Raw genomic sequence first — 27,693 nt, 5'->3', positions numbered from 1 at the left:
CCAACTTAAATATTACTTCCTCAGTGAAATCATTCAAGTTTTCTTCTCCCTGCACCTCAACCCACTCTGGGCAGAATCAATCCTTTCCTCTCCTTCCAGAGCTCATGATATTACCCTCTATTTTGGACTCATCACATAACATCAGGAGCAGATTCAGTTTCTATCCATGTGGAGGTTGGCAGGACAATCTGGCTGCTAAGGTGGAGAAAGATGATAGGGACTTGTTTCCAAGCTCCTTTTGTAGACAGTAGGTACACGTATACCAATTAGAGTAACAACACTAGGTACTAAGACATGACCAATTGTTCATACCATAATATACATTACTAGTCATAGCTGGTGCTTAAATCTATAATTTCCCCCCAGTCCTGAAGAGAGGCATTGTGTGATGATATGACTACCACTGGGTATCAGAACCATCAGAGGGCAATGCAAGCTTGGCCCTGAAGTTCATTGGATTATCTTTGTGAATAAAGTATTCTTTGCCAGACTTTCAGTCTTTGTATTGAAGTTATTTATGTTTCCAAGTACCTCTTTATCCTACTTTGCCTTCTCCTCTGCTGGCATACACACTTGGATAAGAGCATTTCCCTAATGGGTGTTGATGGTATCTTTTAGGTATTGAGACACCTTAGATTACATTTTCTATATAAATATAATTATTAAGCAAGCAGAAACTTATCTAGCTTTATTCTCATTTTTTTATTCTCAACCTTAACAACAGTCCTCCAGGCGTGGTATAAGTTTAATAGATGAAGCAATGTTGCCCACTTGTCATTTTCAGAGCTTTGTCTTCAATCAATGTGAGATAGTGTTTAGTTTCATAATTGATTCGAATGTACTGCAAACAAGGTTGCTTGTCTACAAGCTGTAAGTCCAATAATTATATGAATAGATATGGAAAGTTTCATTCTTGAATAGCCACATTTCAAGTATCTGTTATTTATCCCCTGATTCTTGTGTTCCAGGAGAATGGCGCAGGGGAGAGATGAGGAATGTGTGAATTAAAAACAACCGATTAAGAAAGGAAGATAAAAGCAATTTAGGGATTTTTCTTGCCATTGTGGAAAACCTTGTAAAATGTTTTAAAGCAGAATTTTTCACTTTTAAAAATTAGCTCTACCACTATACTGATACAAGCAAGCCAAGCTGACCTGCTAGAAGAGAAATCCAGTTAAGAGTCAGCTATCTCCAGCTCAGCCTGTCTTTGTTGCAATAGCCATAGCCACATTAATTGCATGTTTTCTACATGCTAGGCATTAGGCTGGGTGATTTCATGGACACTTCATCTCACTTGATCCTGGCAACAACTCCAAAAGATGGTTTTATTATTCCCAGTTTTCAGATGAGGAAGCTGGGGTTTTGAGAAGTCAAGGAACTTGCTTACGAAGAGTTAGGGAGCCAGCAATGAGGAAATGCTGGGTGCTGTGGGAGCCCCTTACCAGCCTGGGAAGGATTGGCAAGTCAGGGAAAGTGTCTTCAGATAATTGCACATCCTTTACCTCCTTCTCAGGTGTGCAGAGTCCATTCAGGTGGGGGCTTAGATCATTCTGTAAATTTTGGTTGTTTCAATTTTCCCCAACCTGACATTGGGTCATAGGACCAAGATAGGCCTGTGTTATTATTTTGGTCCTATGGGGCCACAGCCCAACTGATTCAGAATAACCCACACTTTTCTTGCAGCCCCAGGTTCCCATAGTTAGGTCAGCTTTTCTACCACCTTTCTGACTTCTTTTTGCTATCCAGCTGTCTGCTAAACAGTGCCAGACTCTTCTTTGTAGAAAAAAAATCAGCCTAGCAAGGCAATTTCAAGCTGTCCTTTATGCAAAGGTCTTTAAAATGGTTCCAAAAGCCAGCTGTTTTCAACCCACAGATAAGGGGATTCTTTTGTTCCTGGCTCAGTATCAAGGGACGTCCAAAAAAGTGAATCTTCAGAATAAAGGATTGTCTGAAATTGTTAAATGTTGTGAGGCACTGCCAGCTGTAATTTCTCCCTCTCTTCTTCCCACAGACTTTCAGAAATTTTTGGTATCTTACATTGGATTAAAGGGTCTTTACTTCACGGGATATTTGCTGTTTGGTCTGGGGACAGGATTTATTGGGCTCTTCCCCAATGTCTACTCCACGCTGGTCCTGTGCAGCCTGTTTGGTGTGATGTCCAGCACCCTGTACACCGTGCCCTTTAACCTCATTACTGAGTACCACCGCGAGGAAGAAAAGGAGGTGTGCTGTCATTGAACCTCTGCCTTGGGTAACATCCAGACTCATCTGAAGGCTGGGGAGGATTTCAATGTGTAGAGCAGAGCTGGAAAATAAGGGTTCTTGAAACGGCAGCAGTCAAAAGCCCAACCAATTGCAATCATGATCTGGTACAGGCATGCCCAGGGCAGCCCAGCTCTCTGGTCCTTACTCTCAATCCCTGCTCACTTAGGGAGCTGTAGGGCAAGGAGTGTTACTCCCATTTTTCTGATTAGAAAAAGAAGGCTTGGTGAGGTGGGGAAACCAGCCTACAATTACACAGAGACAAAAAAGAGGGACCCAGGTCTTCTATAACCACTTCATAGGTCTCCCTGGTGCACCTGCAGCATTTCTGGATACCCACAATAAGGGTCTCCCTACCTGCAGAGGTGCATGGTAGAATTTCTTGGCATTATTTGTTGAGGGTAGGAAAGTCCTAGGCAATAGATTCCAGATTTTAGTAAGTCAGACCCCATGTGCGAGAAGGAAAGCTGGAATCATGGGTGGTAATCCCCACTTTGCTGCCCTGAGCAGAACCTGCGCCGTTTAAACCTTGGAACTCAACTAGTGAACAAGCACCTAAGCAATCAATGCCTATAACAGAGTTGGTATTTCCACTCTAAAATTACCACCTCTTCTTATCAAAATTGCAACTCTCTTCCCATGAAAATAGGCTTATAGTTCCTTAACTGGAGCAATGATATAAAAGCTACAGAGATAACTCCAAGTTTAATCCAGCTCAGCATGAAACTGCAAAAACACTGAACACATAAACATGAGACTATAATTCTGACCATGTTTTTCATCATTTGATCTGGCAGCAGGGCAGAGCCACACCAGGAGTAAAAACATTTCAAAAAAGAGTTGTGGCTTTCCTCATCCCCTGGCAAACATTGTCACCAAGGTTTTAGTGCATGACAGGGATGTTGCTGCTAATGGGATAGTTATCATAAAAAACTGTCCCTCCAAGGAGAGTGTTACATGGTACTGGGGGAAGAAAACCTATGCTTCAAGCTCAGAGACACCTGGATTCAAATCCTGCCTCTTTCACTTGGAAGCTGCGTTACACTGGAGATGTTATTTATTTGTTTATTAGGTAGCACTTAGAATGAGTTCATTTTTAAGTGAGATAATATATTCACAATGATATACAAAACTGCACACTGCGTGCTCCCTTTACCATTTACTATCTCCCTCCAACCTCAATGTGTTACCACTCTTACTAGGTTTTTTGTTAATCTTTCCAGCATTTTTAAATAAAAACCAAGCAAATGTAAATCTGTTTTCTTATTTTCCTTTCTTATTCGAAGATGAGAGTTTTTCAACATAATGCTTTTTTTTGCCTAATAGTGTAGGAAATCATCATTTAAGCTTGCAGATCCTCAGTTTCCTCATGAGGCAAATGGAAAGAATGTTATTTACCTTAGAGAAAAGCAAACAAGATAGTGGATGCGCTTAGTGTGGTGCCCCCTAGCACCTGACAAAGACTCAAAATATGATAGCTAGTATTATAATTGTTACCATGGGGGGAATGATAATAACATGTGCATCTAGGGAGGTGTTGAGGTTGAAATAAAGTAACAAGTAAAAAAAACCCAGGCCCAGCACATAAGAGATATGCCACAAATGACAAAGTTATCAACCAGTTCAGACCAAATATCAAATATTAACCAAACATTATATTAATCAAGTAGCAACCATATTTTAAAAGATTGAAATGCCTTTTAAAGTTGCTTCTCTTAAGGACATCAGCAATTCAACATCCTTCTTAAAATCTTTGAATTTTTAACACTAAGAAAGGAAAAGAATAAGATATTTATTAAGTATCCACTACATTGTATTGATTATGGCCCACCACTTGTTTTTGTACAGTCTGTGAGCTAAGAATTCCTTTTAATTGTTTAAATGATTGAAAAAACATTCAAAAGAAGCTTAATATCTTGTAACAAGTGAAAATTACTTGAAATCAAATGCTAATACCCATCAGTATTCAGTTCAGTTCCACATCACCAATTCATGAAAATTGCATAAAATCAAATGCTAATAGCCATCAATATTCAGTTCAGTTCCACATCACCAATTCATGAAAATTCCCTGAAATCAAATGCTAATAATGTCCATTAATCTATATTGGAAAGGCAACTCAGCTCCACATTGCCCCTGCTTTTGCACTACAAGAGTAGAGTTGAGTAGTTACGACCAGGGCTGTATAATCCACAAAGCGAAAGGTATTTACTATCTGGTTGGTCACAGAAAAGTTTTGCTGACTTGTGCCCTTAAATGACAGTCCTTTGTAGGTCAAATGGTGTTTCTGTGCTTCCTTTGCAGAGGCAGCAGGCTCCAGGAAGGCATCCAGACAACAGCGTGAGAGGGAAGGGCATGGACTGCGCCACCCTCACCTGCATGGTGCAGCTGGCTCAGATCCTAGTCGGAGGTGGCCTGGGCTTTCTGGTCAACACAGCTGGGAGCGTCGTCATTGTGGTGATCACAGCATCTGCGGTGGCACTGATAGGCTGTTGCTTTGTGGCTCTCTTTGTTAGATACGTGAATTAGGTCAATAAAGAGACAATGACCCTAACCTCAGACACAGAGAAGCACATGGCAGGAAGTTAACATTTCCTGCAGCTCTGAATCTTAGGATCTGCCCATTGGATGCCCAGTATTGTGATTTCAGTCATAGAATCTGCCCACCTCTCACTTTAAACCAATCCTCTGCACAACAGTCCCCATATTTCAGACAACGTTTGTCTGGACTATGCCTCCATGCATTGGCGGCAAGGGGTAAGTGTGGGTGGTAGCGCCTATACATGCCTTTCTCATTGCGTCTCAGTGCAGGGGTAGGGGAGAGGCAGGAGCTGCTTTTCAGAGGGCATTGCAGGTCTTTCTGAGACCTGAGAAGCAGACAAATTCCACATATGATGCTTGGATGTGTTCTATGAAGTGATTTGATTTATTTTTAGCCAAGGGCTCATATATATTGGGGAGTCATATATTTCATCAAATTCACAGATATTCAAAATATTGTTAGTGATCTATTCTCTGATATTAATTTATTCATATTTAATTTGCTCATAATTAATTCCTATTACTTTATGATACCCCTGACAAGTCTACTCAACATCCATGCTGGAGGATTCATCGCTTTAAAGTAGTTCATTTCATTGACACAGTAAAAATATTTCTCTCTAGTCTGCACCTTTGTTTTGTCCTCTGGATTTGACATAAAAGTCTTTCAAAAAACAGCCCCCTGTTTCTCCTGTGATCTTCTCTTCTCCAAGCTAAGCAGTTTTTCTCTAATCATACCCCTTCGACTGCATGGTGAGGTTTTCAACAGCCTTGAGAGGCAGCATGGTTTAATAAAAATCATGTTTTGGAATCAGCTGGTTTTGAATCCTGGCTTTGCCACTCAGCAGCGAACTATGTAATCTCCCCAAGGCACACTTGCTCATCTATACATTTGGGATAAGAATTGCTATCTCAGAGAGTTGTGATGATTAATAATACATACCATTGGTTCAGGCATGGTGGCTCATACCTGTAATCCCAGCACTTTAGGAGATCGAGGCAGGGGGATCCCTTGAGGCCAGGAGTTTGAGACCAGCCTGAAAAACATAGGGAGACCCTCTCTCTACAAAAAATACTTTAAAAATTAGCTGGGCATGGTGGTGCATGCCTATAGTCCCAACTTTTGGGGAAGGTGAGGTGGGAGAATTGCTTGAGCCTGGGTGATCGAGGCTGTAGTGAGCTGTGATTGTGTCACTACACTCCACCCTGGGAGACAAAGTGAGTTTTGGACTCAAAACAAACAGACAAACAAACATCAAAACACAAACCATGACATTTATGGAGTCTTTACCACTATTCTAAATGTTTTAACGTTAACACAGCAATTGTGGGAGTGGGTGCTGTTACCGCTCTCCAGTTTTTAGATAAAGAAATGGAGGCAGAAAGATATAACTTATCTGAAACCACATAATTATTAAGTGACAGAGCTGGGCTTTGAACCCTGCCACTTTGGTTCTGCTGCTTCCTGTATGGACAGCACTTAGCCTGGTGTCTGGCACTTGATCGGAGCTAGCGATTGTCACTAGTGTTAAAAGCTCATTGTCCTGTTCCCCAGTCTTAAGTATTTGCCTACACAACCCTGGATGTACCTGACCAGTGCAAAATACAGATCTGCCCACATGTTTTTATAAGTTAGAAGAATTGTGTGGTTCCTCTTCCTACTTGATCTAGGGTCTAGTAAAGTAGTCATTGCCTCAGCTCAACTTGTAACTGACCAAAATCTTTGGTGCTGGAAGGGAATTTGGAGAAGGGAAATGAGCTGTTTTTGAGAAATGGGAAATTTGGGACTTGGTGTGTTGCTTCTGTGCGTCCCGTGCCTAGGAGAATGAGTGGATTCAGTAGCATGGCCAGGCCCCTGCAGTGTCAGCTTATTTGTAGCCATCCTGAGAAGAGTAGGCCTGCTCTGGTTGTTTCTTTGCTGGGCTTTGGGTCTTCCTTCACACAGCTTCTCACAGGGAAAATTTGGGAGTGAATGTACTAATATAATACAGGAGGACCTGATTGGAAAGCAGAAAATGAGAAGGGAGCAAGGCTTGGAGGGTGATAAGTAAAAGAGCATGCTCAAGCCAGAGAAGACAGCCTAGTTGTGTCTGGAAAGCACCAGCGATCTGGAGAGAATGGGACAGACACTCTGCAGGAGCCTGGATAAGGAGCCCTTCTCATTTTCTGCTTCCCAGTCAGGTCCTCCTGTATTATACTAGTACATTTACTGCCCTTGCAGGGTCCAGGGCAAGAGCAAGAATGGAGACACATGATCCACAGCCCATCCCTCTTCACTGCTTCCCCCACTCTTCTCTCTACCTAGGCAGTGTAGAGTCCTTGTGTGCATGCTAGCATCAGCACATCCACAGTCTCCCACCTGCCGCCACCCTCTACCGCTCCTGCAAATGGCAACCCTTAGTCACCTAAGGGTGGACAGACTCAGTGGCATGGAATTCCCTCTGGAGGATAGACTCAAGAAAGAACCCATGGATTCCTTGTAAATAGACTCAGGGCCATTTGGACAAGAAATTTCAAGGTCTCAGATACCCAAGCATAATCGAGCAGGTGGGAGGACTGGCGGGGCACAAACTCCAGAAGGCCCTGTGGGTTCCTTGCCATGTGGGGAGGTGAAGGGGCAGAGCAGGGTCCTCTAATGATGACACCCAGACCAGGGGCCCTGGCTGCCCAGGTCTAAGGACAGTATCTACCGAAGTCAGCCAGCCTAGGAGCACAGAGCCATTTGTTGTCATTCTGTGCTGCAGCCTCCTTCTCCTTCCCAGCCTCCCCAAGGGTCTCAAAAGGCAGTGGCATCCCTGATATTTCACACGCACTCTCTTTCTCCTTCTGCTACTTGGGCTTCCACTTTGTTGCTGCAATTCTACCAATGCCTCCTTTGTGTTTAAAGAACCCACTCTCTGCAGCTACCTGGTTCTTATACCTGTGACTGAGGCAGTGCTAGTGGTGTGGAGCAAGGTATCTGAAACACCCCTGTGGATCTGGCCACTTCTGGTGTATATGTTGGGAGAACAATGGAGGGCAGGGGTTTATGCTAAAGTGGCCACTTCTTCCTGCCCCCTGCTCAACTTCGTCACCTGCAGGACATGCGGCTTCCTTATCCAGGCTCCTGCAGTGTGTCTGTCCCATTCTCTCCAGATCGCTGGTGCCTTCCAGACCCAACTAGGCTGTCTTCTCTGGCTTGAGCATACTCTTTTACTTATCACCCTCCAAGCCTTGCTCCCTTCTCATTTTTTGCTTCCCAATCAAGTCCTCCTGTATTGTATTAGTACATTCACTCCCAAATGAAATAATCTCATTCCTTTTATAGAATATATACAAAACTACCACTTCTTCTTACTCCACCCTCCCATCCCCCGGCCATCATCCATCCTGGAGAAATAAGTTCATGACTCACTTAGGCCATCAGGGAAAACGCCTGCTCCCAACCCCATAGTGTTGGATGAGGATAAGTAAATGCTCAGGGAACCTCACGGCACATAGCTCTTATTATTAGGAAAGAAACAGCGACAAGCCACCTCTCTTACTTTCCCTACTTGTACTCGGCCTCTGCAAGGTTTAGAAATGGAATCCTCTCTGGGGTTCGGTGTTTATTTCCTGCCCATTTCTCCAAAAACTGTTCTGATGTGTGAAGATTTGAAATGAATAGATGGGCCAGCTGGAAAGGTGATCCATAGCTGAGGGCCATCTTATTGAACCCCCAAGAAGTCAAATGTAGTCATCTCTAACCAACCACAGGGCATACATGCACGCGCGAACGCGCGCGCACACACACACACACACACACACACAAATATGCAAATACTCATTGAACTCAGCTCCCTTGAGGTTTGAATGAGTAAATATAATCCAATTTTCAAAGCCTTTAACCACATTTGGGAATCTAAGTATTTGTTCTCAGTATACCAATGACATATTCTTTCTGGCAAAAGAAATTTCCTTTCCCCAGACAAATAAAACTAGTACAAGGACGCATACTCTCAACAGAAATCCTGGGAAATCCTGCAAGAGAAGAGAATACCTACTACTTTGTTTCCTGCTTCTGATGTTTCCAACCAAGCATCTGACATTCCAACATTAAAGCTTTTAGTCACATTTTATTAGCGTTGAATATCCTCTCTGCCTCCGAACCCACCACTGCCATTCTGCCTAAACTATGCCCATATATCTAGACCTATCTCAAATATTATTTTGACCAGAAAGTCTGATCTCCCAGCAGGATCAACCTTTCCTTCCTTTGTCTTTCTTTTTTTCAGCCTTACTTTGACATTCAGCTCATCATTCCCTGTCTTATCTTGCTTGTGCTCACGGCTGTCTGTCCTTTTACATGTGGAAGTCAGAAACATGTCTGGTTCATGCATATCACCTCAGCACCCTGCACAGGGGCTGGCACACAACAGCCACTCAAAAACTAATTGTTGATTACAATTGATCTGACCATTTCCTTGGTGACCCTTTTGTCCTTGTGGTAGATCAAAGTCAAGATCTATGATCCCTCCTGCCACATTCTCAGAAGCCCCGTGTTTGAGATTTGGACAAAGTGACCCTTTTTATAGAGGTTATTTTTTTTTCTATTCCTCCAGCTCCTTCTCTTCTGTTTTTCTAGTGCTCTTAGTGGCAGATGCACATACTTCAACACCCTTTCCTAAGAATTCTGAGCTACCCACATATTATTCTATTGTTAAAATTGAAATGGCAATTTGCTTTGATAAGAATCTCTCATTAAGAGTCTATTATCCGTGTTATAGAAGGATCTCCTACTATGCAAATGTTAGTTTTTTCCCGTGTTTACTTTTTCATGTATTTTGTATTTGGGGGACTTTTGTGGAACTTACATTTCAGTCTTTGTTAGCCCAATTGCTATTCAATGTCTATATCAATAAATGTTCTTCCCAAAGGGTGAAAAAGAAAATGGACTACTTCAAAACAAACACACCGTTCAGTTTTCTAAACGAGCTGACTTCACAAGACTGCTCAGAATCCAGACTGGCACCTTCTGCTTTTGTGAGAAGCCATGAATGTCTAGTCATTTCAGTGTGTTTTGCAATCACAAAAAGCAGATCAGGGAAAGTGGGAGTTGTAGATCTCACATTTTGAGCCCTGAATCTCAGATACTGCAGAAAAACTTTTCACAACACTACTAAACAATTCTACTGTTCAAGAGGCTCTTTAAACAGACCTGTTTTTATGAATGGCTGTTTATTATATTAAAACAACCACCCCAGTGGGTGCCTGCATCATTGGTTTCTTGACCCCAAACCAGGTTGCCAAAGAGAGTAGCAGTACCTCTATCAAAGCCAGCAGATGGGTGGGTAGACTGATGTTTGATCCCAGTTCTAAGAAGAGCCTCAAGAAAGGACTTTGTGAGGGTTTAACATCTTAAGCTCCTGTGATCAGAACAGAGTCGACATGAGACATGTGAGGCAATCTTTAAAGACAGCTCCATAAACTGTCTGGAGGCTGGGAAAAGAATTTGTCATGCATGTTCAATATGTAAAGCACTCTTTAGAATAAATGAAAATTGGTGATGGTTTTGTCCGATGGGAATTCCTATTTCCTACCTTCTCTTGTCAATAATATAAGTAATAAAGAAACCTACATCTGAAATTCTGGTGATACCCTCAGAACAGTTTCTCCAGTACTCTGTTCCCTTTAGAACATAGTACCTGAACCTACTATTTTCTTTCCTACCCCACACCTCCGTTTGAGAGATCCGACCCAGCTTCTAGGAATTTGGTTTCCAAGATTCCGCTTCCCCTGCCCCCCGCCCCAATTCCCCTTGCACATTTCTGCGGCATTTCTTGCTCTTCTATCTAAGCCTACTAGAAAAAAAAAATACTGAACCATCCCTCTACTCGCTGGTCCAGGGCCTCAATCAAAGGAACAGCTTGATTCCCAAAGCGTGGGAAGGGAGGAAATACAGAAGTGCCCCCACTCTTCCCAGTAGAGCTCTTCAAGACGCCTCTGGGCCCAGCTCACCGGCAGCACGCAGACCAGAGTGTCTGCAGGCACCCAGCCTGCTCTCAGAGGAACTGGAGCGCCTGGGCTTCCTCCTCGCAACGCTCCAGCACTCCACTTCCAATTCTGCTACCAAGTGAGCATATGAGCCCCCTTTTACCTTTTGGGGCAGCAACCTGAATAAATTTCCTTAACCAGCCCTTCTAATTACACTGCGTCCGCTCCCTCCCTCAGTGACGCCACTCCCCAGAGAATCGCTCTCCCAAGCTGGTGACAGGTGTTATCCCCCTGCTAACGTCTGAGCTCCGGGGCTGTGCAGCTAGGTCGGGCTCAGTGTGTTCCCGCTGGCCCAGTCCGGAATGATAATCGTCATAATGACTCCATGGGAGGTGGCTTTCCTTTGCCGTTTCTCCTGGGGACGCATCAGGATGGTCAGTTCTCTTTCTTAACTCCAAAAACGTTTCTTGCCTCCTAGCTCTAGATTCCTGGGGCAGCCCCGCAGCAAGTAGGACCTTGGTGTTGCTGCAGTCTCGTTAGCCAAGGCGCAAAGGAGACTTTGTGGCGGCGGCTGCACTCTCCGCAGAAGTCGCAGGAATAAACGGGCACAATTGTCTGCGCATCATTTGGCTAAGCCCTGCTCGGTGTGCCAATTTATCTACATTTTTGCTGCTTCTCTCCGCTTCTGGGCGCCTTCACACTGCCCAGCGTGGGAAGAGTAAGGAAAGCTGTGGGGTGCGGAGCGGAGGTTGGCGGTCTGGCCCGTAGAGCTCATCTCTGCCCCTTTGCCAGCTTCCTCTCTCCACCTGATTTCGAAGCATCCCCTCTCCAGAGAAGGTCCTCCAGCCTATCCACAGGCTCCTCCTCCATGCTCTGTCCATCCTCCTCTCACCTACTTCTTAAATGCTTCCCCCCCGCCCGACTCTGCCCCAAACCCTCCTTAATCCGTTCCCCTCCTTCACCGCCCAGGGAAGGCCACCTTGCCGCGACGGCGTGCCCTGGGCCTGAGGCCCGCGTCAGTAGGCAGAGCTGCTGGGCAGCAGGTCGTAGCGCCCCCCGCTGTAGACCACGACGCCAGGTGGGTAGTAGAGCAGGTCCGGCTCCGTGGCCGCTCGGAGCGGCGCCAGGGCCTGCAGCCCCTGATCCTCGGGCTCCGGCTTGGTAGTGGCGGTGAAGGGGCGCATGCTGGTAAGCGAAGGAGACGCGATGCGCCACAGCAGGCTCTTGAGCGCCTTGCGGAACTCGCGGCGCACGAGACAGTAGAGGATGGGGTTGAGGCAGCTGTTGGAGTGTGCCAGGCACACGCTCACAGGGAACGCGTATACCTGGCACAGGAAATACTCCTGGCTGAAGGGCACTGCATTGAACTTGATGAGGATGCTCCAGGTGGTGAGCGCCTGGTTGGGCAGCCAACACAAGAAGAAGGACAGGACAACGATGGTCACTGATTTGGTCACCTTCGACAGTCTCCGGGCGCTGGCTCCGACCGGGCCTCCTCTGGCTACCGCGTCCCCTCCTTCCCGCCCTGCTACGCGGCGGTCGGAGATGAAGCGCACCAGCAGCAGGTAGCACAAGTTAATGACGCCCAGCGGCAGCACGAAGCCCAACAGCACCTTCTGCAAGTGGTAGAGGCCCAGCCAGAACTGCCTGTCGCGGCCCAGCAACTTGTCCGGGAAGCGCACCAGGCACAGCTCCTCGCCCATCACCTTGACCGTGGTGGAGAAAATGGCATTGGGCAGCGAGGACAGCGTGGCCAAAGCCCAGATGCACACACACAGCGCCTTGGCCGAGAAGCAGCAGCTGTCCCCCAGGCTCCGGCCGCAGCAGTCGCCCTGGCCGTGTCCTCGCGTCCGGTGGCTCTTCAGAGCCGAGGCCACCGAGTGGTAGCGTGTCACACTCATGGCAGTGAGGAAGAAGACGCTGGCGTACATGTTCATGGACGTTACCATGGACACGATCTTACACATGGCCTTGCCGAAGGGCCATTTGAAGTCAAGAGCGTTCTCCACCGCCCAGAAGGGCAGGGTGAGCACAAACTGAAAGTCCGTCAGTGCCAGGTTGGTGATGAAAAGGTTGATAGAGGACTTGCGCCAGCCCTGCATGTTCTTCATCAGGTAGAGCACCAGCAGGTTGCCCGCCAACCCCAGGGCGCACACCACCCAGTACACTACGCTGATAAGAATCCGCACCCGGGACTCGGTGTCCACGCTCTCTGCCCCGCCGCTGCCCGGAGGATGTCCTGGCGGCGCGCCGTCCGGCAACTCCAGCCCCAGCTCCCACCACAAGTCCGGAAGCTGCAGCGACGCGTTACCACTCGTGTTGGCAGCCTCCAGAAGGTCCGGGACCAGACTGAAGAGTTCTGCTAGCTTGTCCCCGCCTGCTGTCTTATTCATGGTAGCTATCGCGGCTGCATCGGCCATCTGCATGCGCAGGTACCTCTAGGTCACGTTCTGGGGACGGTTTACCCCGGTGTTGTTCCCAGGCTAGCCTGCGGGACGTGCGTGGGAGCTTTCAAAGTAGCTGCTGAAGAGAGAGCCCAGGAACTGGGTACTAAGCGCGTCCTGCCGCGCAGCGAACCGCCCTGGACGCAGGAGTTGAGCTCAGCGGCTGCTTTGGAGCAGAGTTGAGGAGCGCAGCCCATAAGGGAAGCACTCGGCGTCCAAGGGTTCTCAGGCCAAGCTCGGAGTCCCTAGGTCCTTATGTACAACGCAGACTTCCCCTCTCCGTGTCCCGCTGTCACTGGGGCATTGGTGCATAACTCCCACAGTCGCTCAATTTTGCGATTTGGGGCCGCTTGCTCCCTTTCAAATACCTTTGTCGGTTTCCTCTGGGACTGCTTGGATGAGGTTTCCGTCCTTGGAGAGAAAGAGATCGTAGAGTTCCATCCACCTCGCTCTGTTGCCTGGAGGTCAGTGGGTGTCTGCGTCTTTCTGCGGTTGTCAACTCCGGGTGGGTTGCCAGCGGTGCTCACCAGTTGCAGTGGCACTTGCATGGCCGAGGCGGCGGGCCCCAAGGAGCATGCGTAATCCGGGGGCGCCGCGAGCGGCGCTTTCCGAGGTGCTGAACCCAGCCGCGCCCGCGCCGCGAGGGAGAGCTGAGTGGCAGGCAAAGCCCACCCGCCAGCTCCCGTTTTCCTCCCCAAAGTTTCAGCAGGAGCAGTCTTAAGCCTTTATTTTGCACCCGCAGGAGAAAGTCGATTTTGACGTGAGTTTCCTCTTTCTTATTCCCAAACATTATGATTAGAAGTTTTTTTTTCTTTCTTCCTCACTCCCACTTTATCACTGGAATTATTCCATTTGGTGAGAAATGGTTCCAAAAATATGAGCTATCCTGCTTACTTTCCTTCTTTAAAGTAATAACAGTGGCCTCTTTTCATGCTCAAATGAGATGATGGGTACTTATTGGATACACAAAGGACAGCTCCACCTCCCAGCTTTAATTAGCTGACCACTTATGCAGTGTCTGTGTTTGTCAGGATTTTCAAAGGGTCTTCACATGGCAGAAGTCTGGGTTCAAGGGTTGCCCCTACGTTAATGTATTCTGAGAGGTGACACAAAAACAGAGCGAATAACTGATGAGCCTACTTCACAGAAATTAAATGCCCTAGGCCCAAAGCGCTTCAGCAAATTGTCTGATCACATACTGCCCACAGTCTCTCTACCTAGATGCAAATAGAATGGAGGATACCACCGGGCTGATCGTGAACCACCAGCCCTCCTATTTCCAGTACTGTTAGCATCAGGATTCTTTTTCAGACATTTTTCAGACTAATGGAAGTACATTCTAAGGACTCTTCCGAGGGAATGAGTGGAAACCATTTGAATTATTTCTCAAACTACAGTCTACATAAATGCCAGGTCAATCGCTCTTGTGTAAATTACACTTTTAAGGATTTACTTTAAAATTTTGAAATGTTTTCCCTTGGTCTGGGACTAAACTGAAACCAAAGTGTCTTAAGCATAATTGTCCTCACTCCTGGAGTCCTACAGAACTCCCAGCTTTACTTAAGGAGATAAAGAGGATGCAACCTTCAAGCTGAGGAGACAAGAACAGAAAAAGAAAGAAAAGAAAAGAAAGAAAGAAAAGGAAAGAAGGAAGGAAGGAAAGAAAGAGAGAGAGAAAGAAAGAAAGAAGGAAGGAAGGAAGGAAAGAAGGAAAGAAAGAAAGAAAGAAAAAGAAAAAAAGAATCTTGATTCCAAAGGACGTTTAGCCCTGAAAAGAGCACACACCTTGCTACGGATGCTGCACTGCTCTGTCCGCCCACTAGAGGGAGTCAGGGCTTTAGTAAAAACCTAACCAAACGAAAACCATCTCCTTTGATCAGTTCTTATCTGGAGATGACCCCTTCCCTGAGGATTCCTCCCGAAGCACAAGTTATTTCTTTGGGTGACTATTACCCTGATTTTAAGTCTCACTTTCACACTCAGTTTTGACTTTATTTTTAACTAGTTATTTCTCCGTAAAATTTATCTCTCTCTTCATCTCTGTCTCTGTTTCTCTTTTCTAATATTTCAAGGGGCTACTGAAACGCAAGAAAAGCTGGGGCATACCCTGAAAGCTCTCTGCTGTTAAGTTTTTGGTATGTTCACACCAATGACCTCCATCCCACACATACACAGCTTCTCAGTGCTTCTAGACACATCCAGGAATATATCTACTTGATCTGCTCCAAATCACATGTACACATTCATACTTTGTGAAAAAATTATAGGGGCCTGATTCAATTCATCTCACATTCATTGGCCACTTACTCTTGCCAGGCACTGAGACAGGCTGAAAGACATAAATCCTCTATTTTGATCCTCTCTGGGATTCTTAATCTAGATGAGTGTGCAATCTACAAGTGTCTAAGACCGTATTTTTTTGTTTAGTTTTGTGATGACTAAGTTGTCTAGAATGTAATGATTCATGCCAGATGAGTGGACAATAATTTTAGCTCTTTTACTATTTCCCTTTTATATTTTTTAAGGAGTGGGTAGGTAATAAATCGTTATACTTTTATGGGATATTCCAGTTTTAGGTGTTTTGGGAGGGGGTTTTCTATGTTGGTATTTAAAGAAACCATAAAGGAGGAAGGGTGCAGAGCTTGTTATGTTACATATGTGGTCTGTTTCTCTGTCCCTCTTCTTACCAAAATTGAAACCAGACTGTGATGGGGGCCTGGAGGAAAATCAGCAGCAAGAAATTGTCTCTCATTCACAGTGGAAGAGTATGGGATCCTGAAACCTTTTCCTGGGCTTCTTTTGTGTTCCTGAAGCCATGTGGGCCATGGGAAGCCATGAGGATAGCATAAAATCATACTGTAGCATGTAACCACTGGGAGCCCATGAGAAGGGAAGAAATCACCTGCTTTGGTCCAGCATTTTGCAGAGGAAACTTGAAGAAATGAAGGAGTTTACCAAGGATCTCACCACTAGGAAGGAGCCATACCAGGTCTAAAACATGGTCTCGACTCTTAGGTGATGTCTCTTGATCCATGCTCCATTTCCCAGTTTGGATCTAAGTCTTCCACATTTTTGTTTTTCGACAAAGGGGTGGGTTGTAGGCTGAATAATGCCTCCCCACACACACACAAATATGTCCACATCCCATTTCCCAAGCCCTTGGATGTTACTTTATACAGCCAAAGGAACTTTGCAGCCACTAGAAGCTAAACTAAGCAAAAAGATGGATTGTCTCCTAAAGCCTCAAGAAGGGACCACCTCTTCTGACATCTTGGCTTTACTCTAGTGAAACTGATTTTGAACCTCTGATCTCCAGAACTGTGAGAGGATAAATGTGCCTTCTTTTAAGCCATGACATTTGCGGTCATGTGTTATAATAGCAATGGAAGCTAGCACAGGGTGGGCACACAAGTCTGGTTTGAACATTACCTAATGGGAAATGGAGCAATTCTGATTTGAACATGTTGGTTAATCTTAACACCAACTTTGTGCTAGATACTATGTCATGTACTAGAGATTTAGTGGTAAATACTATCTACCAGAACTCACATTCTAACAGATGAGAGACACATATTAAAATTTTGAATTCTGGGTAGGGCACACTGTCTCATGTCTGTAATTTCAGCACTTTGGGGTGTTGAGGCAGGCAGATCGTTTAAGGTCAGGAGTTCAAGACTAGACTAGTCAACATGGTGAAACCCCATCTCTACTAAAAATACAAAAATTAGCTGTGTGTGGGGGCACACGCCTGTAGTCCAAGCTACTCTGGATGATGAGCAAGGAGACTTGCTTGAGCCTAGGAGGTGGGGGTTGCAGTGAGCTGAGATCATACCTCTGGACTCCAGCCTGGGCAACAGAGCAAGACTCCATATCAAAAAATTAAAAAAAAATTCAAATAAATTTTATGATTATAATTACTATAAGAAGGAAAACAGAGTAAAATAGAAAGTTATAAAACCATGTGCAAGCAACTAACTTTCAACTATTTACAAGCATATTTACCTAATTATAAGATTCACGTCTTTTCAAATTAAAGATTTTTAAGATCAATATGGATTTCCAATTGCTATATGTATATTTAATTAATAATATTTTTTTCTCTAGGAAGCTGTAAACAAAAGGTTAAATGGGGGTGGGGTGGGGGTAAGGAAAGGGGAAGAAAGAGGACTCTGGGCAGAAGGAACAGCCTGAGTGAAGGCACTGGGCAGGAAGGAGCACGATGCTTTTGTAGGACAGAAAGAAGATGAAGTGCCTACAACACAGGGAGACAAAGTAAATAGTACTAGATAGTCTGGTGACATGGGCAGGTGTCAAAAAATTTCCAACTGCAGAATTTTGATCTATGACTTTGGAGTAATGGAGGACATTGGAAAATTTTAAGCAGGGGAGCAATGCAATCAGTTTTGCATCAAACCATCACTCTAGATGTAGTGTGATGAGTAGACTGGAAGGGGCAGAGCTGATATAAATCAAGACAATTAGGAAGCTATAGCAATAGTTCAGGAGAGAGATGATTGTACTTCAGTCTACAGGGATGCGGGGCAGAGTAAGATTTAAATAGGCATTTAAGAGACTGACTTGACAGTACTTGGAGGTGGACTGCATACAAAGAAAGGGTGAAGGTAAGGAGAAATTAAAAGCTTTCAAGTTTTTACCCTGAGCATGTGGGTAGGTAGATACGCAGAGCAAGTGAGGTGGGGGAAGATGACACATTCAGACTGGACATAGGAGAGTGTGAACGCCCCAATCAAATTCAGATGTCAAAAAGACAGTTGAATACGTGAATCAGTGATTCAGAGAAGATAAAAATATGTGGGTCCACAGCATATAGATTATAATTGAAACTTTAACATTGATGAGACTGTCTAGAGAAAAAGTGTAGAGTGAGAAGGAATCTCTTGTTAAACCTGGGGGAACTCTGAGACTGGACTGTCTGTCAGAGGATGGAAGGCCTGTTGATGATCATTGCTACATGTATATTTAATGACTAGTCTCACTGTTTCCGACAATGAGAATTAGAGCTAGAAAGGAGGAAAACTAGGAGCCTGTGACATGTGAACCCTGAAAATCCGAGACAGGTCTCCGTTAATTTAGAAAGTTTATTTTGCCAGGGTTGAGGACACGAGCCCATGACACAGCCTCAGGAAGTCCTGATGACATATGCCCAAGGTGGTGGGGGCACAGCTTGGTTATATACATTTTAGGGAGACTTGAGACATCAATCAATATATATAAGAAGTACATTGGTTCATTCTGGAAAGGCGGGACAACTTGAAGCAAAGGCAGGAAGACTCCAAGTGGGGAGGGAGCTTGCAGGTCACAGACAGGTGATACAGGAAGGATTGCATTATTTTGAGTTTCTGATTAGCCTTTCCAAAGGAGGCAAATCAGGTATGCATCTATCTCAGTGAGCAGAGGGGTGACTTTGAATAGAAACGGAGGCAGATTTGCTCTAAGCAGTTTCCAGCTTGAGTTTTCCTTAGTGACTTTGGGGGCCCAAGGTACTTTCCTTTCACACATAGAAGCCAAGAAATAAAAGAAATGTAGGGGAAAAAAAGCAGGGGCTGTATCTAATGCTGTGTCTAATGTGGGGCCAAGGAAGGCAAGAAAGGAGAAATGTTCATAGGATTTATGGACATGGAGACCATTGAAAACCTTGGGGCACTATTTCAGGAGGCAGACACTGGGAGAGGAGATGCCAATGAAACTAAAAAGCTATTCTCATTGATTTCCAGCAACCAAAGAAACTGAGTCAACAGGAGAGACAAAAGTTTGTCTCAGTTCAACTGGCAAGTCAGTGACAGAATTAGAAAGGGATTCAGAGATATTGACTAACATTTCACCCTTTGGTTTATTAACTGACTCTTTAATTGAGTCAATTGACTCTTTAACTGAGTCCATTAACTGCCTAACAAATCAAACAGTTTGAGCCTTCGGGGTCCTCAGGCACCACAGCTAACCTAAGCAGTCACTTTAGTCTAAATTAAAATTTCTCAACCTTGAAACTATTGACATTTTAGGCCATATAATTCATTGTTATGTGGGAGGGGCTCTATTGTATGCATTTCTGGCCTCTACTTGTTAGATACCAGTAGCAATCCCAGATTTTGTCTCGTCAGACAACCAAAACTGTCTCCAAATATTACCGAACATACCCTGGAGGCAAATATCTCTTCCTTCCCCAAGGTTGCGAACCACTGGGCTAAACATGGGTCATTTGTTAGAAACGGAAATGGCAGGAGACTGTGAAAGAATCTTTCGTTAACCCATTCTCACTTCTAGGAAAACAATTCAAGGGACCTCCCCTTTAGGTGGGAGTTGGAAATGTGTACATAGAACAGCATGTTATATTTTTTATGCTACATACACACCCCTCTGAGCATTGGTGCAATGCATCCTTTTAACTAGAAATCCCCATCCTTTCTCTAGATGCTCTTCAGTTAAGCTAAAGCAGAGCTTGCTAATTTCTTTTAAATAGATGAGCAAACCTCCCTTGGGAAACTTCAGAGGCTCTGGCTCATACAGTATGGCCAAGACTTCCCTGACATTGCCTGGATGGAAGAGAAGTTCAGGAAAACCGGACCTTGGCACATTGGAGGTTCTGATTTCCACCCTCAGTGGAACGGTTTAGTCCTGTGGCTGCTGGATGCCGCCTCCATCACCGCTGTGCTAAGGAAGGCTCTGGCGCACTCAGGGGTCTGCTCCACAGCCTGAGAACATTGTGCTGCTGGTCCTCCCGAGCCCATTCTGCAAGTCAAGAAAAATACAAACAGACACGTGTTGTACCTTTGGAACTTTGTTTTCAAAGGTTCTCCCAACTAAGATGTCTCCCAACTAAGATGCAGATTAGACTTATCCAACAGGCATTCTAATTTAATAGGGACTTTGAATATTGAAAAGAGAAGCCCAGGGATAGGGCATTCTTATTTGGAAGTAAGAAATCTGGGGTCTGACACCAAGTAACCAGATAACGATACCCCAGTCAAATGACGGTGTAGAAGGCCAAGTCTCACCAAACACAGGCCTCCGTAGCAACTCTTTCAGTACTGACTGAGTGGTTAACTTCAAATGAAAAGCTAGTGCCCTTATACAAAGGCTGGTATGTAACAAAAGCCCATTAAGAGTTTTGCCTAGGCCTTTCCTGGGCCTTAAAGCATGACAAAATAATGAAGGGATTCTTAACAGGACCCATTTAGGATTAAACAAGTTTTATCGCGGGGCTGAAGACACTCCCTAGGCCTCAAATAAGTTTGTTTGGGGATCTGAAGAAACTCCTCAAGCCTCCATAATTTAGCAGGAGACAAGATAAGGGTAATCACCCCAGCACCTGGTTCCATTTAGATTAAGTAAGATTACTGAGGCTCCAGAGAAAGGTCTTCAAGACTTAGACTTTAGTTATAGATTAAAAGAAGTTAATCACTTATGTCGTTAGATGAATGCACACTTACAAGTAGACAAATAGCTTAGAAGGTATATAAGCTCTGGAAAACTTTGTAATTTTGAATTGGTCTGGTGATAATTTCCAGGCCTTCTCCCTGTGAACCGGTTACAGAAATAAAAACTCTCTTCTCCCCTAGTTCATTTGCGTCTCATTATTATGCCATGAGAAATAGAAGCCCGACCCTCAGTTTGGTCCTGGAACAATGCTTCTGGGTCTCAGGTTCCTCATTTGTATAACGAAGGAATTGAGGTTCTTGAATATTCTGGGATAGACACAGAGTCGGTGACATCAGAATCAACCAGAACTTGCTAAAAAATATGGGTTGCATTGCTCTTCAGACCCCGGATTCTGATTCCGGTGGATTGGAAAGGAGCCCAGGAATCTACATTTCAAACATTCTTCCAGGTGATACTATTTTTTTCAAGTTTGAGAATCTCTGGACTAACTTTTATTCTAGTTCTAACACACTATGTAAACAAATTTTAAATCTCAAAGAATTAATCTGCAATGATGGTTTATCATACACTGCAATTGGAAGTAAAAGAGATACAGAGAAGGGGATACTGAAGCCCAACAGGTGATATCTCTTCATTGTTGGAATATGAGGGTCACGTGCTCCGGAGGTACATCAGGCCATGAATACGAACCAACATGAGACCCAAGCTAAAACTGATACTGTCTTTGAAAAATTATAAGTGAGGAAATTACGACAGTGAAAGAGATCAGACCTAGCTGACCCCATCTTGCTTCTAACTTTTAAGCTGCCCTTGCTCATTCCTGGGCATAGGCTGAACTAGCTTCTGGAAGGCATTCAATTTATGATTTGACTCTGAAACAAAATTGAAAACAGCCCTTTCCCGAAAAGAAAAAAACCCTCCTTGCCTTGGGACCAGTCTGCCTTCATAGGACTAACAAATTAGCTACAAGAGTAGAAATTATGGTTTAAGGGTTATGCAGCTTCTGGTTGCAAGAGTCTGAATCTCCTCAAATTGCTGATGGGGTAACATCATTATTGTAAAACTTAGGATCACTGCTTGAAATATTTTGCAGACCCTGTACTTGATGGATCAGCTGACACCACCTAGACTTAATCTGTCTCAACCAGTTCTGCAATCCCACCCAGGAACAGAAGACAGGAAGTAAATCTCACTTTGACCCCCACTATGATTCTATCTCTAACCTAACCAATCAGCACACCCCACTTCCTGAGCCCCTACCCACCAAATTATTTTTTAAAACTCTGATCCCTGAATGCTCAGGGAGACTGATTTGAATAATAACAAAACTCTGGGTCTGCTGCAGAGCTGGCTCTGCATGAATGACTCTTTCTGCATTGCAATTTTCCCTTCTTGATAAATTGGCTCTGTCTAGGTGGTAGGCAAGGTGAACACTTTGGGTGGTTACAGGACCCCAGGAGAACCTGTTCCCAAATGTGACCCTTGGAGACTGCTGCTGGAATACTAACACACATTGAATGTACTTGATTTTTTGAATCTGTTCTTGACAATGAACCACAGATCATGTGCAAGAATTTATACTATTGCTTAACTAAGCCTGTGTTATGGAACCAAAAAATCCTTCTTCCTGTTTTGAGATGGAGTCTTGCTCTGTCACTCAGACTGAAGTGTGGAGGCGTGATCTTGGCTCACTATAACCTCAGCCTCCTGGGTTCAAGCGATTCTCCTGCCTCAGCCTCCCGAGTAGCTGGGACTACAGGTGTGTGCCACCACGCCTGGCTAACTTTTTGTATTTTTAGCAGAGACAGGGTTTCAACCTGTTAGCCAGGATGGCCTTAATCTCCTGATCTCATGATCCGCCCACCTCGCCCTCCCAAACTGCTGGGATTACAGGCATGAGCCACTGTGCCCACGTGCCCAGCCTAAAAAATCCCTTTTCAAGTGACTTCTTTTCCAAAAACACTTAAAGATATTTTAGATCACTTATCTTAAAAGTATGGTCCATAGTTTACTCAAACAGGATCTAAAAATTTCAAGGAGTGAGGCATCACAGTCATGGTCAAATACCATATCAGTGTACTGTTAAAATATTACCAACATCTTACTGTATAAATTTCTACTGAAAAATTAGGCTGGTGGATAATTTGATGGTATTGTTCAGGAGGATCTACTTTGTGGAAAAATAAAAAGAAGATTTCTTTCTCCATAGTCTGGTTTTGTTTTGTTTTGTTTTATTTTATGTTATTTTTGAGACAGAGTCTTACTCTGTCGCCCAGGCTGGAGTGCAGTGGCGTGATCTCAGCTCACTGCAACCTCTGCTCCCGGGTTCAAGCGATTCTCCTGCCTGAGCCTCCCAAGTAGCTGGGATTACAGGCACCTGTCACCATGCCCCGCTAATTTTTGTAGTTTTAGTAGAGACGGGGTTTCACCATGTTGGCCAGGCTGGTCTTGAACTCCTGACATAGAGATCTACCCGCCTCGGCCTCCCAAAGGGCTGGGATTACAGGCGTGAACCACTGCGCCTAGCCCACGATAGTCTGGTTTTAAATCAGCCACCACTTGCTTCTCCATCCTCACTCATTAATCTGATTGTCAAGTTTTATCATTGTGGATGCACACATGTCAATCTGTTTTCCCAGCTTGGTGCCTTTGCTAAAAATGTTCCTGTGAATGTTTTCTCTTTTCCCTCATTTCAGTGTGTTTCAATCTGACCTGTACTTTAAGGCAAAATGCTACTTTCTTTGGGAAATCTTTCCTAATTTCTTAAGAAACAGGTAGGCTGGGGGCAGTGGCTCACGCCTGTAATCCCAGCATTTTGGGAGGCCAAGGCGGGTGGATCACTTGAAGTCAGTCACGAGTTAGAGACCAGTCTGGCCAAATGGTGAAACCCCATCTCTACTAAAAATACAAACATTAGCTGGGTGTGGTGGCAGGCACCTGTAATCCCAGCTACTTGGGAGGCTGAGGCAGGAAGAATTGCCTGAACCCAGGAGGTGGAGGTTGCAGTGAGCCAAGATCACGCCATTGCACTCCAGGCAACAGAGAGAGACCCCATCTCAAAAAAAAAAAAAAAAAAGAAAGAAAAGAAAAAGAAACAGGCATGATTTTTTTCCCCCTCTCAATCTTAGAACTCTCTAATAGCATGTCTCTTAAGGCAGATGTCCCTATGTAAGGAGTGCTGTGGCTCTTTCGGTATATTTCTCATCTCATTTCAAAGGGTGTCATCCTCTTGTGGACAAGCCATGTATCATCATCGTGGTTGCTTGCTCTTAGTGCTGTGCCCAAATCTTTCACAAGTGTGAGCACAGAACAGGCTTGTTGACTGGAGTTTGCATTCAGGTGGTATACTCTTAGGAAGGCAATCCAAAAATCCGTAAAAGGTAACTTACAAGTTTCCCCTAACTATCCGCTCATGTAGAATATCCAAGTGTAACGCTAGGGGAATTGACATTTTAAAATATTTTATTTTTGCCTAACCTATACCTGCATCTAGCTTAAAGCCACCTATGTATTAAAGCAAGGGTGAATTGAAACCATTTAAAATACTGATGCCCAGTGCCAATCTTAAAACAATTAAATCAGAAGCACTTGTGGAAGGGTAAAATATGAAAATTTGCAGTTCCCCAATGGCTGAGTCCTCTATATTTCTTCTGCCCATAGGCACATTCAGATATTTTGACCAATTCTTTTGCTATATAGCTCAATAACTCTAGTTGATATGCTTATATTGCTACTCTATGTTTTCATTTTAGGCATTGTTTTTCACTTCCTGCTGTAGAAGGTGAGTAGCCCTTTTTCACACACATTGCTCTTTCACTTCTAATAACATTCTAACACCTCCCCATTTGGTTCTGTTGTACTTTTGAAAGATCAATATCCAGCCTTTATACTGTAATGACTTTACTAATGATTGAGCCATACAGTATATAGTAATTTTTTTTGTTTTTTTTTTTTCTTGCACAATGTTTTGTCTCCATTGAAATTAGCAATTATCCTGGTTTGTTCAATGTAATGATCACTAAAGTATCCTCAAACTGTCTTTGAACTGTGAAAAATCTTTTCTCCATATCTTAAAAAACATTAGGTTCTTCCCTATCTGAGGATATTAGCCTCTCCTTGCCTGAAGGAACCATGACGTTCTGCCCTGAGGTTAGGGCCTTGCAAAGGGCTTTTGGTCATCCTAAGGACTACCTCTACTGTCTAATCAGACCAAGTCCTGGCAGGCCCCAGGGAGTTTGGGAATACTTTAGTGTGACACATGAAGAAAGTATAGTATACACCAAAATAATTGCAAGTTTATCAATGTTATTGATGGAAACTGAGAACATTTATGGAAATGGATCCTAAGAGTGCTGGATTATGGTGGAAGAAATATAATGTTGGTCTGGTCACATTTGTTGATATGAGTACAGCATGCAGAGATTCTAGGTTTAGTATGTTAGTTCAAGCTATAGGAAGTGGCTCTAACAGTATACTTGTTTGTTGGCTGAAACATGACTCTAGAAGTATCCTAGACAAAATAAAACTGAAATGCCAGAAATTTTAGAAATATCTCAGTACACTACAAGGGACACTACCCAGAGGCTTAGGAAGATAGGCATGGTAAAGTAGATTTACCATGTAACATCTGCTTACTCATCCCTAACTGTGTGTACTCTTTCAACAAGGCAGCAAGAAATACATTCATGAGGGGACCCTGGGCATCTTTGAAGACCTCTGTGGAGTTGTTATCAGTAGGCCAGGAATGCAAATGGGAACTGCTGTCATTGAACTAGACTCCTCGAATTCAATGGAGATATTGGTATTCCAGGGTGGCAGGGGCCCAGTGGAGGCCCTGAATTAGTAAAGATGAAGTAGGAAAGGCATGACAGTATGTAGCAAAGTGGAAACAATGATCAGAATGGTTTGACCTATGACTTCAGTGCTAATTGACCATTGTTTCTAGGACTGAAATAGGGAGACAACCTTGTAAGGTCTTACTTGATATGTACAAGCAAAACATCACTAAACTTTGTGAACAGAGGCCTAACTTGAATCACGGTAACAGAGATGTTATCCCTCAAATAATTACCAGACTTGAACCAGTTTATAGATGTGGAGTCCCTTGGATGAAGGGGAGGCCAGGTACCTTCAAGGAAGAACTGTGAAAAATGGCCACAAATCTGTATTGTAATCATTCTCTTTAGCTTTCACCAAAATAACTTGTATTCATTTGCCAGTGTGACTTGGAATAGAGGAGAATAAATAGCTAGACTTTGGCTGTGAATTGACACTAATTCCTAAAGACCCAACATTGCACTGTGGGCCACTAATCAGAGTAGAAGCTTATGGACATCAGGTGATTAATGAAGTTTTGGCTAAGCTCTGTCACATGGTGGGCTTAGTGTGTCCCCTAAACCACACTGTAGTTATTTACTCAGTTACAGAATGAATAATTGAATTACTTAACAATGGGTAGAATTCCTCTATTGGTTCCCTGGTCCATGGAGTAAGGGCTACTGTGGTAGGAAAGACCAAGTAGAAGCTAGTAGAATGGCTTCTCCCCACCAAAATAGTAAACCAAAAGTCATACCACATACTTGGAGAAATCCTGCAGAAGTTAGTGGCATCATCAAGGACTTAAGGGGTGTAGAGGTGGAAATGAAACGCAACCATTTCTGTGAATGGCAAGAGGCATTGTTGTATCTTGCTCACATTTTAAGTAACCTCCATGCTACTTTATTGGCATTGGGCAGCAGCTGAGATTTCAGCTCTTCCACTTTCTACCATATCTTTTTCTTCAGCTTTTTTTGAGTCCTGGGCCAGGCACATGTGCAGCTCTGTAGCAAAAGGTACCAGCTTCTTCTGTAGGTCATCTACATTGTCAGTTCTGGAGGTAGTGAGAGGGATTTTACTAAATTCAAGTTTGTCTTCATAGGTTCCAGCAGAAGAACAGTTTTTTAAAGAAGAAGAAGACAGGGCAAGTGAATATGCCTGAAAATGATTAAAGGTTCTTTTACTCCAACTCCAAAGAACATTTGGCTGATAGATTTAGGCAGATCCTTCTAGCAGGCAAAGAGCAAAGAACCAAAGTCAGCTGTGCATAGGAGACTATGCTCAAGGGAGAGACATATGAAAAGACTGTGGAAACAGCCTAGGAGGCTATGCTTGAGAATTTGGATTGCACTTACAACACAACAGGAAGCCACCAGAGGGATATATATAGGTGCAGTAGATGCTGTTTGTACCCTGCACATCTCACCTCAGCACATGCAATTTCCCTGTTTGCTAGTTTGAATTTCAAGTGCCAGCTCTGGAGACTGTTTTCCCCAAGGCCTTTCTGTGGCAGTCAGAACCTTCCTTGCATGTTGTGGGGCAGCCTAGAGGTGGTGGAAATTTAACCCTCCACTCTCAACTCTCAGGGGAGCTTATAACCAATCACTGATGGGAATTGATGTATAAATATCCTGGTTACCTTGCTTCTTTGGCAGAGCAACTCTGATGTGTGCTTACTCTGTTTCCCAGAGTTTAGAGATAAACCTTTAGTTGGTGGAGTGGAAACTTGCTTGACAATATACCCTTTATTAGATTTCTTCTCTATCTCACTTCTCCACTCCACTTGTAGTGTTATCTGAGGTCATCTTCCAAATAAACTACTTTCACTTGAATTTTTGGTTCTGGATCTGATTTGGTGAGAGTCCAAATTAAGATAGCAGGAACATTGTGGAATCCAATTTAAACTGTATAAAGATCTTACTAATTGCTGTATGGTGAAAGATTGTAAGGCAACCATGGTGTGGGCTGGGAACCTAGAAAAATGAGGAGTTGTGAGGCAAAAGCATTAGGTAACCTGTAAAGGAAAACCTATGAGATTAACAGCAAATTTATTAGCAGAAGCCCTACAAGCTGGAAGGAATTGGGGTCCTATCTTTACCAGGCAAGAATTTTGTATCTAGGAAAAATTAAACTTCATGAATGAAGGAAATATACAGTCTTTTTCAGATAAACAAATGCTGAGAGAATGTACCACTACCAAGCCAGCACTACAAGAAATGCTAAAAGGAGCTTTAAATATTAAACCCTTGAAGTACTCCAAAATAGAACTCCCTTAAAGCAT

The 27,693-nt window shown here is 44.0% G+C and overlaps 2 protein-coding genes across 2 annotated transcripts in view; one reads left to right on the top strand and one right to left on the bottom strand.

The window, feature by feature from the left end:
* The window catches only part of SLC45A2 (solute carrier family 45 member 2), a 41,423-nt gene extending 35,941 nt beyond the window's left edge, over positions 1-5,482 (top strand). Inside the window, exons 6-7 of the mRNA XM_005556667.5 lie at positions 2,012-2,223; positions 4,567-5,482. Coding sequence (XP_005556724.3) covers positions 2,012-2,223; positions 4,567-4,791 — 437 coding nt within the window. The 3' untranslated portion in view covers positions 4,792-5,482. The remainder of the gene's footprint in view (positions 1-2,011; positions 2,224-4,566) is intronic.
* Positions 5,483-9,042: 3,560 nt separating this feature from the next.
* Positions 9,043-13,766, bottom strand: RXFP3 (relaxin family peptide receptor 3). Its single transcript, XM_005556666.5, has one exon. It carries the CDS (start codon positions 13,179-13,181, stop codon positions 11,772-11,774), a length of 1,410 nt encoding a protein of 469 aa, XP_005556723.3. The 5' UTR covers positions 13,182-13,766; the 3' UTR covers positions 9,043-11,771.
* Between the last annotated feature and the right edge of the window lie 13,927 nt (positions 13,767-27,693).

This window comes from Macaca fascicularis, chromosome 6 (genome assembly GCF_037993035.2).
Source record: "Macaca fascicularis isolate 582-1 chromosome 6, T2T-MFA8v1.1".
In the NCBI taxonomy this organism is placed as follows: domain Eukaryota; kingdom Metazoa; phylum Chordata; class Mammalia; order Primates; family Cercopithecidae; genus Macaca; species Macaca fascicularis.
This window is presented reverse-complemented; position numbering and strand designations above follow the sequence as displayed.

Bases quoted from the DNA above. Each gene is read 5' to 3' on its own strand.
- RXFP3 (XM_005556666.5), bottom strand. From the start codon at position 13,181: ATGCAGATGGCCGATGCAGCCGCGATAGCTACCATGAATAAGACAGCA.